Source organism: Pongo abelii, chromosome 5, assembly GCF_028885655.2.
Source record: "Pongo abelii isolate AG06213 chromosome 5, NHGRI_mPonAbe1-v2.0_pri, whole genome shotgun sequence".
Taxonomy (NCBI): domain Eukaryota; kingdom Metazoa; phylum Chordata; class Mammalia; order Primates; family Hominidae; genus Pongo; species Pongo abelii.
Window position 1 is genome coordinate 51,296,687 of NC_071990.2, and position 14,894 is coordinate 51,311,580.

The following is a 14,894-nucleotide window of genomic DNA, read 5'->3' on the forward strand; positions in this document are numbered from 1 at the left end:
TGAGAGAGGTCTCTAAATATAGTGTAGATACACTCACCTATTTAACAAAGTAGACAAGATCGTTTCAATACCCCTTAAAGATAACGATATAGATGTTGTTCTGCAGGATTTATAGTTAGGACCCACTCAATTTTCCAGGACTCCCGGTTTTGCGCCCCTCCAGGTTTGCCTTTGTGGGGTGGGGATTGGGGGGGTGGGGATTGGGTTGGGGTTTTAGGAACCTGCTGAGAGCTTTGCCCATTTTTATTAAAAGAGGAAGGGGAAGTTAGGAAGCTGATCTCAGGTCACCAAAAGGGCCCAAGCAACTGTTAGGGCCACACTGCAGCCCATCTCCAACCCCTAGCTTCGTTTAGCACTTCTGATCTTCAGGGCCCAGCCCTAGAACTGTTGAGAGGAATACAATGGCCAAGAACCAGACGTTACAGAGAGTGTAGTCACTCTCTTTTCCCAGCTCAGAGGCCTGCGCCTTCGTCCGAGAGCCTGGCCTATCGCATTAGATGTGTTCTGATTGCACAAGGCCAGGAGAGACCACACTGAAAACGATCGTCTCCTTTCCTTGCAGGGCAACGCGCCCCACGCGTGTGACGTGCGAGAGACGCGATGGACGCGCCTTGCTCTTACTGTGCAGGTCCTGAGAGCGTGTGGGCCACAGGCGCCCAGTCGTGTTGAGGACATAGAATCAGCCGCTGGAGGGGCTGCCGACTGCGCGGGCCCTTCCCGCTCTCGGTCTCACCCTAAGGGCTAAGGCGACCGAGAAAGCCCCATTCTCCAGTAGGTAATGGGGAGGCGCCCGGTGGGCTGCAGGTGGGGAGGGCTCCCAGCGCCGCCAGCGGCCACCCGGGGCGCCCGCTCCTGGAGGGAGAGTGGCCTAGAAATATCCAAGGAATCCGAAGCTTCCCCTCCTCCACGTCTGCCAGTACGGAAACACCCCACCGTCACAATCCTAAAGCGGGGAGATGGGATGGGAATTGTCTTACGTGGCAAGGCAGGGTACCTTCATTGCCAGACGCCCTCATTTATGTGTTCCTCCTTGCTCCAGCGAGATAGAACCTTTTGCGCCCCCAACCCCGTTTCGTGGAGTGAGCCCATTACCCCTTCTCCCTCCCTCACTTCTCCTTTCATGTAGGACCCCCGCCCCCTTGCTTTCCTTAGCCAGGCCCGCTACATTTATCTGATAATTGAATTATTAAAAGATTTGGTTTCCTTGGGCCTATAAATCAATAAACAGTAGGATTAACGCAATAGTTTGCCTTTTAAGTCAAGGGAAACGTTTAAGGCAAGCCCCTTTGAGCTTTGTTTTCAAACCAAACAGGTGAGTTGCAGCTCTCCCCCCTGGCCCCTGAACTCTTCAGACATTTGGTCCCTGCCCGCTCCTAAACGCTCAGTCCCAAAACAAAACAGCGAAAGACAGGAGGTGTCAGGATGTGGCAGTGCTGCCTTCGCACTTTCCACTTCGCAAGTTCTTTTAAAAGTTCCAAAGATCTCCAGACCATTCTCTGCCCAACCTGCCGCCTCCTGCACGTTTTGTAGGTCTCTGGGGAGCAAGAAATGTCCTGTGTGGGTGAGGATTCCGTCATCTAAAAAGACCTTTAATTCTCCCCCAAAGTGGGAAGGTAACTTTCTCCCCCTTTCCCCACCACATTCACTCCTACACCCCAAATTACCTTGCATTTTCTTTCCTTCTTTCTGGCCTCCACACCCATAGCTTTCTCCACCCCCACTTAAAGAACCGAAGAGGCTTTCAAAGACCTGTCTGCTTTGTTTTCCTTGGCCAAGGAAGCCACTTTCTCTCCAGCAATTGTTTCATATCCTATGAAAACTTTGGTCGAATGGAAAACTCGAAACCTCAAGCTTATCTACACACTGTTCCTCTGCTACAATGGGTTCCTAGTTAAGAGTGTTTATAGAGAATTTGTCATCACATCTGATATCCTGTACTTGTAATACATTATGTGGAAAGGAAATAACCTTAAACCATCTGATGTTGCCTCAAGAGCCCAAACGGTGTTTCCCCCACCTTTGATGATGTATGTGAAATTACTGGCTAAAAAAAAAAAGTATCAATTTTTTTTTTTAATAGAATGAACACTATCCTTCTTTAAATGCCAAAATCGACTCCACTTTTGAGTTGGTCTCTAATTATCTAACATTGTTTTTGCCACACAATCAAGAAATATCAATCTATTGACTCTTCACGAGAAGAGCTCTGGAGGGTATTCATGTTAAGTTTGTATATATTTATTTATGCTTAATTTAATGGGAATGTGTAAATATGGCGAGCAAGTAGTTTGGGATTATTTATCTGTGAATCTATACCTCTGTGAATGGGTGGTTAAAAAACCGCTTGACCCTAGATAGAATCCTATCTGAATTTTTCTGTTCTTTATAAACAAGCTGTTATGGTAATGGGTAGAAATTGGTTTATTGTCCAGTGTTAATCTGATTTACATAAATAAAAAGATTGTTGTGTTTTTGTTGTGTTTTCATCTTCAGTTTCTTAAATGTGGACAATGTTAATTCTACCGACAGAGGAAAAGTATAAGAAGAAGATTTTACTTTTTGTCCTCCCCCATCGAAGCACCCACAGCGTTTTTGTTACAACAGAAATATAATAAATTTTGCTTCTCAGAAAAATGAACACTTTTTTTCACTAGGAAGTGTTTTTGATTTTTTTAAATTCCAAATTTACATTCTTCTCTCCTTTTTCTAACCAGATTTGCAATAAAAGCTAATGTTAACTGAATCTTTTGGTTTCTTCCGCCCTTTACAAATCGAGGAGTCAAATTTGCTTCCCAGGTTACTAGAGGACTCTGGGTCGCTGTCAGAGATGATGCTCCCTTCCCACTGCTCGTGGGTTGGCATTCTGGCATGGTGTTCTAAGAAGGAGATGGTGCACGGTGCAGGAGAAGTCTTCAGGGCTGGGTGTGGGCTCCTGCACCCCTCAACTTGGGATATGAAAGAGTTAACCCCCATTTCAGGATTTAACCCGACCCTGACCTCATTAGCAGTGCAAGGCCTTCCATAAACAATGGAGGAAAAAGCTCCCTCAACTGAGAAGAGGAAGAAAGTGTACATGTCTTAGGAATTTGGGGGCTCCTACACTAGGCTTAGAGGCTGCCTAGAGAAGCCAGAGCTTTTCACACCTGGGTTAATAGGCTTCAGCCCGGGCCCTAATGGGCTGCAGTGATCAAACGTCGTCTCAATCTGTATTTTATTCCAAGGCTTAGGTGTCTTCCTTGAGGCCAGGAAAGCAAAATCATCCACGATGTTATACAGTTTGGATGAGTCACTGTTCCTTTTTGCGCCTCAAGGTCTTTATCTGTAAAAATAAATATGGACCTCCTAAGGTCCTTTACTTCATCAATATTGCCTATAGTTTAATTATAAAAAGCAGAAACAGCAAACTGTATATGAGTTTAAGGAGAATTGGAAACGTTAAATCATGATGATCCCAGATTTATATATAAGAATGCTTAGCATATAGTTTGTTTTCAGTTAATAATATGCCTCCCATACCAATTTTCTGTTTTTAAACGTGAATCTTTTTCAATTGGACTTCCTTATAGGGAAAAGCAGAAGGAACAATGGAATCTGCTTTATTTGAGATTTCCCCTTTCCTGTCCTATTAATTAAAAGCGGGGAGATCATGGCTAGAACTATAAATAGTGGAATCAAAGAAAAGTAAAAAAAAAAAAAAATGGGGGATAAAAGGAAACAAGGAAGCAGAGAAAACCAAGGGATGTGTGCTTATGAGGACATACATTTATCTAGAAAAAAATAGATATGTCTTATTCTCTGGTTCAATTGTTACATCGAGTGTTCTTTTCATTTGCTTTACAGAAGATGGGACTTGGTTACCACTGGGATTATACAAAGCAGGTGGTGGGTAATTTCCATATCTTATGGCAATTTTTCCTGCTCAAGGTTAGCACGAGCCCTTGATAAACCGACCTGCAATCTATTATCCCACAGGTAAGCTCCAGGCTACTCCTGCCCACCACCGCCACTTGGCAAAGAGAGGGTCTGAAACAATCACCTTTAGTAAGTAAGACCCAAGATTTTGAGGAGCCTGAAAATAACTGAAGGAAAGACCTGGCAAGAAGAACCAAAAAGGGAAAGAAAAGGGGTTGGAAGCTGGAGACAGCCTTGACTAAGACAGCCCTAGGCTGCGTGTCACAGCTCCCCGGCCCCTTTGTTACAGTGTTAGGAGGCTGTAGAGGGAGTAAGGAAAGAGCAGTAGCTAGAACCTCTAGGTCGTTGACCGGCCCAGCGCGGGGACCCTGAGACCGCAAGATCCGGTGGGCGGCTTACGGTGCCCCAGAACGCACCCGCCGGCTCGTGTTAGCGGGTTAAGGGCTTGATTAAAAATAGTGCTGGAAGGAAGACCCGATTTTTTTTTATGAAGCCACATTCTTTTTCTTCATTTGCAAATAACAGTTTCGTAGGGTCCCTCCCCAGGGACCCTGGGCGCCGGAGTTAGGGGCCACCTGAGAGTTGTTGGCCCGGTGGGAAGTGTCCCTTCCTGAGGGCGCTCACGGCTTCTTGGGGCAAGCTGCCTTCCACGCTTGGACTTCGAGGGCGGTTGTCTGTCATGTTGAAGCCTCAGAAATTAAACATGCAGCTCACAAGTCCATTAATTTTAGCTTCCCATTAATCTATTTATAAGTGAGCCAGCGCTTGCTCTATAAATACAGTCCTATAAAATTGAACTCCTTCCCATAAATCTTCCAAGTTGTTTATTTACATGTATTCCCTGGCTTTCTAACGATCCTGGTGTAAACTTGGGGAAGACTCGGGCACACCCGACCCACGACGGGGGGAGGTGCGCTCTCCTCCCGTTCCTCCCCGCCGGGATCGCGGTCTCCTAGGGGAGGGAGGAACTGCGCGCGGTCGGAGGGAGTGGATAAAAAAGAGAGGGCGAAAACTCATTTTTCCTTCTTGACTTTGTTTCCTTGTTTCTATCCTAAACTCGCAGTCTCCATATTTCCCATCACACGCTCCACGGTGATTTATATAGTCATAAACAGCATTCTTGCGACTGTAGCTCCTCTCATAGCTTGAGGTGAGCTCCTTTTTCACTTTCCTGGCAGCCACTACTTTAAATCAGGCCTCATAAATAACCCCATGGGCTTACTCAGGATGAGGTCAGTCAAACATCTCCCCGGGTCTACTTTCCCGGCTTGGGTCCCGCCATGCCCCTCCCCTGGGTCACATGCTGGCGCACTCCCACTGTCTTTCCTTCAGGTTTCTAGAGCTCAGTCACCGACACCAGTTGGGAGACTGGGTAATAACACACGCTCTGGGCACAGGGACCGCGGGCCAACGAACCGCGCGTGCGCCGCGCCAGCCTGCGTCGAGCCGCGCACACTGCGCCGGGAGCCCGCGTCTAGGCACGCTCTCCAGGTTGCCAAGCAGGGTGTCAACAAGCGCGCACGCGCGGACGCCCACGCAGGCGCAAGCGCCGTGGCGCCCCCGAGCTAACCCCAGCTGCTGGGACTGGCCAGGGCTCGCAGCTCGCCTGCTAGAGTTTGTGGCGCGCCCTCGGGATCAGGGCACTGGGGTTTGAAGGGGCTGCAGCGTGGGAAGCCTTTAATTTTTTTTTTTTTTTTTGTAAGCTGTGTGTGCCTAGATTGAGGAAGCAGTTTTGTCACACAAGTTCAACACGTTCCACGCTGGTCACAAGCTAGCAAGGTCAGGTAGTGATTTTTCGCCCACTTGTTCGAAAACCTATTAGTTCCTGCCCACCCTGCTCTTCGCTTTTCCTCCTTTCTCCTAAGAGCTGCAGCCTTCTGGAGCTGACTCAGGCGAGAGGCGTCCAGAGCCCAAATAGGGGTCACACCTGCTGTCGAGAGAGTCCTCTGCATAAAAATGCTCTTTAAAATTTTTAAAATCAGCATAATGGCCAATGGACTTAACAAAGCGTGACTTGCCCAGGCTGCACGGAGGGCAACTCTGGCAGTCATCTGTAACTCGACCAGTTAACGTCCCGAACGTGCCTGTTCGCGGAGATATTAGCAAACGTTTCAAGGATGTGGCTGTCAGATGTCATTAGCCAACGCTTGTTCACCCAACCATTTGCCTAACTGGGAGGAGGGCATGGCCACGGCGTATAGGCGTAGAATTTGGGGGGAGGGAGGGGTGTCACAGTTTGTTCCCCGTAACAGCCACATGTCCCGAACTGTGCAGACATTTATCAAATGACTGGAGAAAAACTGGCACATGAATGCTGGGGTACAGAGACGTGGAAAGGGGAGCTTCTCTAAGACTGAGACTGAACATGCAAGTCATTCAAGTCTTCTCTAGTGTGGAAACTCCCCAAACCAGACAGGTCTACTGCATAGAATAGGGTGGAGGATCGAGTCCAGTCACTGAGCCTTAGCACTTGCCATGTGAACCATAAGGCCCTGAACACTGGAAATTCAGCGTCCGGACTCTCAATCAGATGCCCTATAGGTCAGAAGCACCTGATTGCGCGGAAGGCTGGTGGTGGTTACTTGGGCAAAGAGAGTGCGACTCGAAACTCGAGTTTCTCGGATTTAGGAAATCCGATCTTTAGACAGTTTCTAGACAGCGTTGGATTTTACTTCTAAACGGTCAGCTGCTTGTTCTAAGTTTGAAAAGGGTCAGGTAGGTGTTGTACAGAATGGCTGAGAAAGTACTAGGCAACGCAACGAAAACAAGTATAAAACCAAATCAAACCTCAGTGCTCCATTAGCTAGTCCTCGCCAAACAAATAAAAAACATACAAAAAATGCCAGTACTAACTTTTGAGATTAAAGCATCAATCTTGGGAAGAATTTTGGGTAAATGTTATCCTCTCTGATACATGATTTGCCAAGTGACTAGGTGAAAGGCCCTTTTGGGGGACTGTATTTAGAGCTACTTACTCTCATACACACAATATCACAATATGGGAACTCCCCAATATCAGGACTAAATAAAACTCATCCACAACAAAGTAGTGTTTGCCAATGTGAATTTTATGAGAGACGCATATGTTAAGCAGAAGGAATTTTTGTTGTTGTTGTTGTTTTTGTTTTTCTCATTGCTTAGGTTTTAAGGCTCTTGCTTCTCTTGCTTTCAATATAGAATTCTTTTGGCCAGGGATTCCTAAAGATGGGGAACTATCAAGATTGAGGCAAAAGCAAGGCTTTTTGAAAATAGGTTGTTTCACATACTTTTCCTTTTGCTATGTTTAGGGAGGCAGGAGAGGGGGCCACAGGCATGAGCCCTCCCAGTGAAATGAGACCCCTGAATGATGCGTTCACTTTTATGTTCAATCTAAATATTCTTTTCTTCTTCAAAGATGAAGACCATTCAAGACAATGGGGCCAAATAATCTAAAGAAGGATCAAGCTGATCTCGGTCCCTGTGACCTTTTACCCTTCCTTTAATTCTCAGGAGTGAACATCTGTGTTTGGAGCCAATGTCTGAAAGTAATAAAGACAATTAGAGCATTTTATTTTTTCTTGGGAGGGGGAGTTGGGTGCCAGTGTGCAGAGGTTAAATCTTTGTCTATAACACTACTTTTCAGGATGAAACTAGTGGAATAACATCAACTAAGCCTTGCTGCTTCTCAGGCCCTGAGGAATGGAGTGTACTAATTATGTACTCTGAAGCTATAGGTAATTCATGTGTTTCTTCCCCATCTTTATTAGTCTGTAGGCATTTAAAAACGATCCTATCATATGTCACCTATACACAGGAACAGAAGACAGTCTGCCTCTCTTCAACCTTGTTTGGGGTTTACTTTCAGATGTGAGGACTATTAAATTAGGTTCCGGAATACATTTTCACTCTCTTATCAGTTTTGTGAAGGCACTTCCCTCTTTCATCCACCTAAAAACAAATTAAGTCAAACCAAACCCCAACCTTGACAAAACACTAATACCGACTACATGTTTGTCAATTTTTTGAAAAGTGCTTCAACCTTTAGTGTGTAAAACTGCAAAGTCCACTAATCTCAAGCCCATTTGAAAGGGTCAAACATCTGAAAGAATAAGATATTCCAGAGATAACCAACTAGAAAAACGTATCTCCAAAACAAATGTCAACAGTGAAATAACACATTTTCTCAGTACATGTTGTCCTTATGGCACTCTGTTGTGGGTTTTTGATGATCCAAAGCTTGTCTCTTGGAAAGGATATATCTGCGATCTTGAATGAGCAAACCTATTACATATGCATGCAGAAAACTCCATAACAACTTAAAACTTCTGGGTGCAGTTAAGGTTGAAAAGTGACAAAATATATCTCTATATCTCTATTACTCTGTATGTATCTCCTGGAATCACAATTGCAGTGAAACTTTTTTCCTAATGGATGTCATTTGGAAAAGCCATCCTATTTTTAATGTTCTAAAATTTGTAGAAGGGGATATGTCTAGTAACCAGAGTCTGAAACCTTAAAATGAGGGTAGAGTTTTCCTGTCAACTGGATACTGGATAGCTTCCCTGCATGTCATCACTCTAACATGGACACAGAAACATGAGTTTGCAGTTGAATCATTCTACATTTAATCACATATGTGCATACATAGAAGACTGTTATCACTCATCATTTCTCCTTGATGTTAAACATGTGTTGGGAATTTTGGAACTCTGACTTCTCCAGGTCATATTTGTGACTTTGTTCTTACAGATGCAGTTTACAAACCTACAAGGTGATAACTAGGTTATTCTTCCTCTGTCCCGTTTTTTTTTTTTTTTGCTGTGAATAACTCTGTCCTTCCTTTCCTCTCCCTCACCGACCCCCCTCCCCAGCATTCTGTCAAGCAATAGGCTGTAAAATAGTTATCCAGACCAGCAGCCAGGCAAGTGCCGTTTGAGAGTAATTTCTGCCCCAAGCATTTAGCCCAGGGCAAAGCAAGCGTGCTCTCTAACTGATCAACCTGGATATTTCATTATTCATTAATTTACTGTTTAACCAAATCCCACTCATTATCAGAGGCAACGCTTGGCAGAGCCCAGCGAACAGTAGCAGTTGGTGTCAGGCGTGGAGAATTGGCCCATTTGATCCTGGGCTGTTTTATTATTCAACACCACTGACTGAGAAAAAGGTCCATGAATAATAAAGAGCCAAAGCGTGTTTGAACTGAGAAGCATGACACAGCCTTACAAAACAGCAGTTAGAAAATTAAAGGCAAGGTGGCCCAGACTTTGCATTTTTTATCTTGGCTGTGGGCGCAGACATTTATATCTCTACATTGTTTTCAATGATTTTTTTTTTCAAGTCTTTAAGACAGAGACATTTGTTTCAGTTGCACCCTTTCAAAACAGGCCATTGAAGAACTCAGGAGCAAACTTACACAGCAAGAAACAAACATGCCTCCAGATGGGAACTTGAAAATGTAATTTCTAACCTTATAACCAGTTAGGTCCTTTGTGGCCCTTCTCAGCTATAGGGAAGATTTGGGTGATTTTGATTCTCCTTTGGACTTGCCATCATCCATACCCTGGGTTGTTTTAATAATATAATTCATCATGCCAGTCAAACACATGTTATATTCCTTTTCTATCCAGCTGATTCCTTGACAAGTCTTTGGGTCGGTAAGCACCTGGCAACACAGGGCATATAGCAAGGGGTTTATGGGACCCTATAGGTAATATTTAAGGTGTCATTAATACGAAAGAAGAACTTATGAAATATATATGGATGGGGGGAGTAGAAGCACCTTTTCTGAATCTATGCAGGCAACAGTGGTCATGAGTTCTCAGGCTCTGGTTAGGTCTGTAAGTGTACAGTTGAATTGAATACACTTGTTGGATCTATTAGTGGCAGGCCTGAAAGTATGGTGTCTCTAGAACTGATCTGTCCTGTCATTTATTCTAGTCATGCATCTTTTTAATCCATTGCTTTATAGTCCTTGAATATGACGGAACTTAAAACTGTAATGATAACAGTACCCTTTTAATGTTTCCTTCTACTGCCTAGTAACATTTTCTCCACACACAGCCTTACTTAAGCAGAAAAAATAGAGTGCAGGAGCTATGGCTCTTTTATTTAGATAAGCAATAGCTGTGTAGGAAAAAGTTTCTGACTACCAACAAAGTCCACATGGTCTACCTATACCCATCAAAAGTAATATATAGCTGGGCATGGTGACACACACCTGTAATCCTAGCTACTCTGGACTCTGGAGGCTGAGGCAAGAGGGTTGCTTGAGCCCAAGAGTGCAAGACCAGCCTGGGCAACGTGGTAATACCCCTGTCTCAAAAAAAAAAAAAAAAGATAATGTATATAATCTTTGTTACTCAGCCAGGTAGAAAGGCCAGGGTGCTAAATACTTAGAATGAGATGTAAAAGCTCCTGTTCAAAGGTGGTAGTGGTGAAACCACATTTCAAGTGATTTTTAATATTGGCATCTGTAAACCAATGCCGAAAACACTGGAGGGATGTTAACTTTTTTACCTCAGGACATTCACTTGCTTGCTAATATGGTTTGGCTGTGTCCACACCCAAATCTCACCTTGAATTATAATAGTCCACACATGTCAAGGGCAGGGCCAGGTAGAGATAATTGAATCATGGGGGCAGTTTTCCCCATACTGTTCTGGTGGTAGTGAATAAGTCTCACAAGATCTGATGATCTTATAAATGGGAATCCCCCTGCACAAGCTCTCTTGCCTGTGCCATGTAAGACATGCCTTTGCTTCTCCTTTGCCTTCTGCCATGATTGTGAGGTCTCCCCAGCCACACTGAACTGAATCCATTTATACCTCTTTCCTTTATAAATTACCCAGTCTTGGGTATGTCTTTATTAGCAGTTTGAGAACGGACTAATACACTTGCCTTGGATGCATTTGGAAACTGTTGTTAGTTGAATTTAAAATAGGATACAACATTACCTTGGAAAGAGTTCTTTTAACATCATAAGATGTTAAAGAATGGCTTGTCCAACCTCATGCATGTAACTCTTGACAGAACTGCAAATACAACTTTGGTTTCAAAGTGCTCTTTCCTCTACAATAGATGTTAGAGCTTAGGTTTCTCTTTTAGATATTAGTGCCAATTTTTTTCTACATATCTTTCTATGGTTTTGAAGGAAGAGAGCTTAAAAAAATTCTGATCCAATTGGACTGGAGTACAATATTTTTAAACTTATAACTTTTTACTTTTTTATTTTTAAAATTTCAACTTTTATTTTAGATTACGAGCTACATGCACAGATTTTTTACATGGGTATATTGCAAGATGCTGGGTTATGACTGAACCCATCATCCAGGTAGTAAGCATAGTTCCCAGTAGGTAGTTTTTCAACCTTTACCTCCCCACTCCATTTTATTTATTTATTTATTTATTTATTTATTTATTTGATTTTGAGTGTCACTCTGTCACCCAGGCCAGAGTGCAGTGGTGTGATCTCAGCTCACTGCAACCTCTGTCTCCTTGGTTCAAGTGATTCCACTGCTTGAGCCTCCTGAGTAGTGGAGATTATAGGTGCCCTCCTCCATGCTTGGCTAATTTTTGTCTTTTTAGTAGAGGCAGGCTTCCACATGTTGGCTAGGCTGGTCTCAAACTCCTAACCTCAAGTGATCCACCTTATACTCATCAAAAGTAACATATAGCCAGGAGCCACTGTGCCCTGCCTTCCCTCCCTCCCCCGTCTTGTTGTCTTCAGAGTTTATTGTTCTCATCTTTATGTAAATGTATACCCAATGTTTAGCTCTCACTTGTGAGAATATGAAGTGTATTTGGTTTTCTGTTTCTGTATTAATTCAGTTAGAATAATGGCCTCCAGGTGCATCCATGTTGATGCAAAGGACATGATTTCGTTCCTTTTTATGGCGGCATAGTATTCCGCAGTGTATATGTACCACATTTTCTTTATTCAATTCACTGTTGATGGGCATCTAGGTTGATTCCATGTCTTTGCTATTGTGATTAATGCTTCAATGAACATACAGGGGCATGTGTATTTTTCATAGAATGATTTATTTTTCTTTTGGGTACATATATCCGGTAATGAGATTGCTTGGTCAAATGGTACTTCTGTTTTTAGTTCTTTTTTGTTGTTGTCCCAGATTTATTGAAAATAATACAGCATTGCAGAAAAGATTCAAACAGTTCCCCGAGGCATTTTGAAATTCATCCCAACTGTAGGCTGAGTGACCTGGACAGACTGCTGAAGTCCAAAAGCTTCAGCATTTCTTTAGTGTCAGGATCTACTTCAATGATCTCCTGATCTAGGGCTGAGATCTCAGGAACATAGTTGTCTCTCCTTTCTCTCACCTCTTCCTGCAGCTTGATGGAGATACCTCTTACTGGGCCTCTCTGAATCTGCTTCTTCAGACGGGTGACATAGCCTGCTGTCTTGTTGTGGAGCTTCTTGCTGGGGATAATGGCGATCTCCTTGCACATGCACTTGTTCATGTGGAAGTTGTTGCCCAGGTGCATGTAGTACTTTTCTATGATGACCCAGGCAGCCTTCTTCATGGTTTTGGTGCAAACGCGGCCCATGTTGGCGAGTCCTTGGTAAAAGAGGTAGTTCTTTGAGAAATCTCCAAACTGCTTTCCACAGAGGCTGAACTAACTTAAATTCTCACCAACAGTGTATAAGTGTTTTCTTTTCTCCATAGCCTCACCAACATCTGTTATTGTTTGACTTTTTCATAACAGTCATTCTGACTGGTATGAGATGATATCTCATTTTGGTTTTGATTTGCGTGTCCCTGATGTGCTTTCGAGCATTTTTTTCATATGTACATTGACTGCTTGTATGTCTTCTTTGAGAAGTGTCTATTCATGTCCTTTGCTCACTTTTTAATGAGGTTATCTATTTTTTGCTTATTAAATTGTTTAAGTTCCTCATAGATTCTGAATATTGGACCTTTGTTGGATATTTGTGAATATTTTCTCCCATTCTGTAGATTGTCTGTTTACTCCTGAGTAATTATTTTTAAAAACAGATCCTTTACAATGGATACTCTTTTGGTACACAATTTTTGGCATTACTTGCAAGAAGAGGGAAAAATTTTTCCTCCAACTTGGTTGGTATTGGAAAGTCAGAGCAATAAGATAAAGAACCCTGTTGTTTCCCTTCTCAATATGGGGTCCAAGTCATTCGCCTATTATTATAAATAAAAATGAGTGTAAGTTATTATAACTAACTATGAACATGATTGAAACTTATGACAGATAAAGATAATGCTTTGACTTCTCAAGTCATACTAGCCCTGATTAAATCCACATCCTTGGGTTTGCCCAAATGTGAAGAACTCTTGAAGTGAAGAAAATTAGATAAATATCAAACATTCATCCACTTGAGAATCACAAGGTCCTTGTTCTCCTTTTGTTTTCCTAACCTTACTCTAAGTTGAATTGAATCTCTATCAATTCAGTATCTTGAATTGATCCAGACATGGAATCTTTTTCCGAAGTGAGATGTGGTCTAGGACTTTTAAGATTCTCAGGTACCACTTTAAGTCTTTGGGATTTAGAACTTCAAAGGGTTGGGAAGAACAGTGCACGGGAGGAATTCGTCTTCATAATCCGTTTCTCTTCTAAGAGAAGATCTGTTGAAAATTTGGAAGGAGAAAAATTTGGCATTTTTTCTGGACTTCATGAATCATAAAGACAAACAGACTTAGTATAAATATTACTTCACCTGAGAAAATGTCCTTTCCTAACTCCTCTACTTGTTATAATTACTCCTTTTTAACTTCTCTGTCAACTATTCTATTGCTGGCTGCACATTAGAATCACCTAATTAAAAAAAAAAAAAAATACTAGTGCTCGGCTGGGTGTGGTGGCTCACACCTGTAATCCCAACACTTTGGGAAGCCGAGGCGGGCAGATCATGAGGTCAGAAGATTGAGACCATCCTGGCTCACATGGTGAAACCCCATCTCTACTAAAAATACAAAAAATTAGCTAGGTGTAGTGGCGGGCGCCTGTAGACCCAGCTACTCGGGGGGCTGAGGCAGGAGAATGGCGTGAACCCAGGAGGTGGAGTTTGCAGTGAGCCGAAATTGCGCCACTGCACTCCAGCCTGGGTGACAGAGCGAGACTTCATCTCCAAAAAAAAACATACCAGTATCCTAGTGCCCAAGCCCCATCCTCTGTTTTAATTGATCTGGAACACTGATAGTGCTTCAAAAAAATCCCTAGATGATTTTAATGTGCAACCGGCATAGCAAAACAGTGCTGTATGTTCCCAGAGCACTTTATTTCATAACTTGACACTTACTCTTTTGTTCCATTCTGTCTCCCTGGTCACTTCATATAATAAACTGAGTATAAAGACCACATCTTAGTCAACTTACATAAGACATAACCTCTAGGAGTTGCTTGCTCATTAAGTGAGTTCTCCTCCTCTTCCTCCTCCTCCCCGCCTACCTCCTCCTCCCCCCCACAACCTCCTCCTCCTCCTCTCCTTCTCCTTCTTCTTGTGATGGAGTCTCACTCTGTTGTCCAGGCTGGAGTACAGTGGCATGATCTTGGCTCACTGCAACCTCCACCTCCCAGGTTCAAGCAATCCTCCAGCCTCAGCCCCCGCTAGTATCTGGGATTACAGGCACATGCCACCATGCCCAGCTAATTTTTGTATTTTTAGTAGAGACGGAGTTTCACCATGTTGGCCAGGCTGGTCTTGAACTCCTGACCTCAGGTGATCCACCTGCCTCTGCTTCCCAAAGTGCTGAGATTACAGGCATGAGTCACTGCGCCCGGCCTAAATAAGTTCTTCTTTTTAAAAATCCCCAACACATTCTACTGAACAATCAACAAGTTCTACAATCTGGGGCTACATCAGAAAATAAGACAGACCTAGTCCTTTACCTTATGAAATTTACAGTTATTTTGTCCTTGAGGGCAAGTATATTGTCCTTGCATTTGCAAATCTATCTAGGGTTTGCTAATAGCTCACCAAGAGGCATCACGGTAGAACAAATAAT

The 14,894-nt window shown here is 43.3% G+C and overlaps 2 protein-coding genes across 3 annotated transcripts in view; one reads left to right on the forward strand and one right to left on the reverse strand.

Annotated features, from left to right (window-relative positions):
- TFAP2B (transcription factor AP-2 beta) overlaps window positions 1–5,387 on the forward strand; it is a 32,167-nt gene extending 26,780 nt beyond the window's left edge. For both annotated transcript variants that reach the window (XM_054557624.2, XM_054557625.2), the window contains one exon: window positions 563–5,387. Coding sequence is in view for 1 of the 2 variants with exons in the window: in XM_054557625.2 (XP_054413600.1) it covers window positions 563–585 (23 nt within the window). In the remaining variant the exon portion in view is untranslated. The remainder of the gene's footprint in view (window positions 1–562) is intronic.
- A 6,637-nt stretch (window positions 5,388–12,024) lies between these two features.
- Window positions 12,025–12,459, reverse strand: LOC100440322 (small ribosomal subunit protein eS17-like). Its single transcript, XM_024249012.3, has one exon. The coding sequence runs from the start codon at window positions 12,457–12,459 to the stop codon at window positions 12,088–12,090; it is 372 nt and encodes a 123-aa protein (XP_024104780.2). The 3' UTR covers window positions 12,025–12,087.
- Window positions 12,460–14,894: the final 2,435 nt, after the last annotated feature.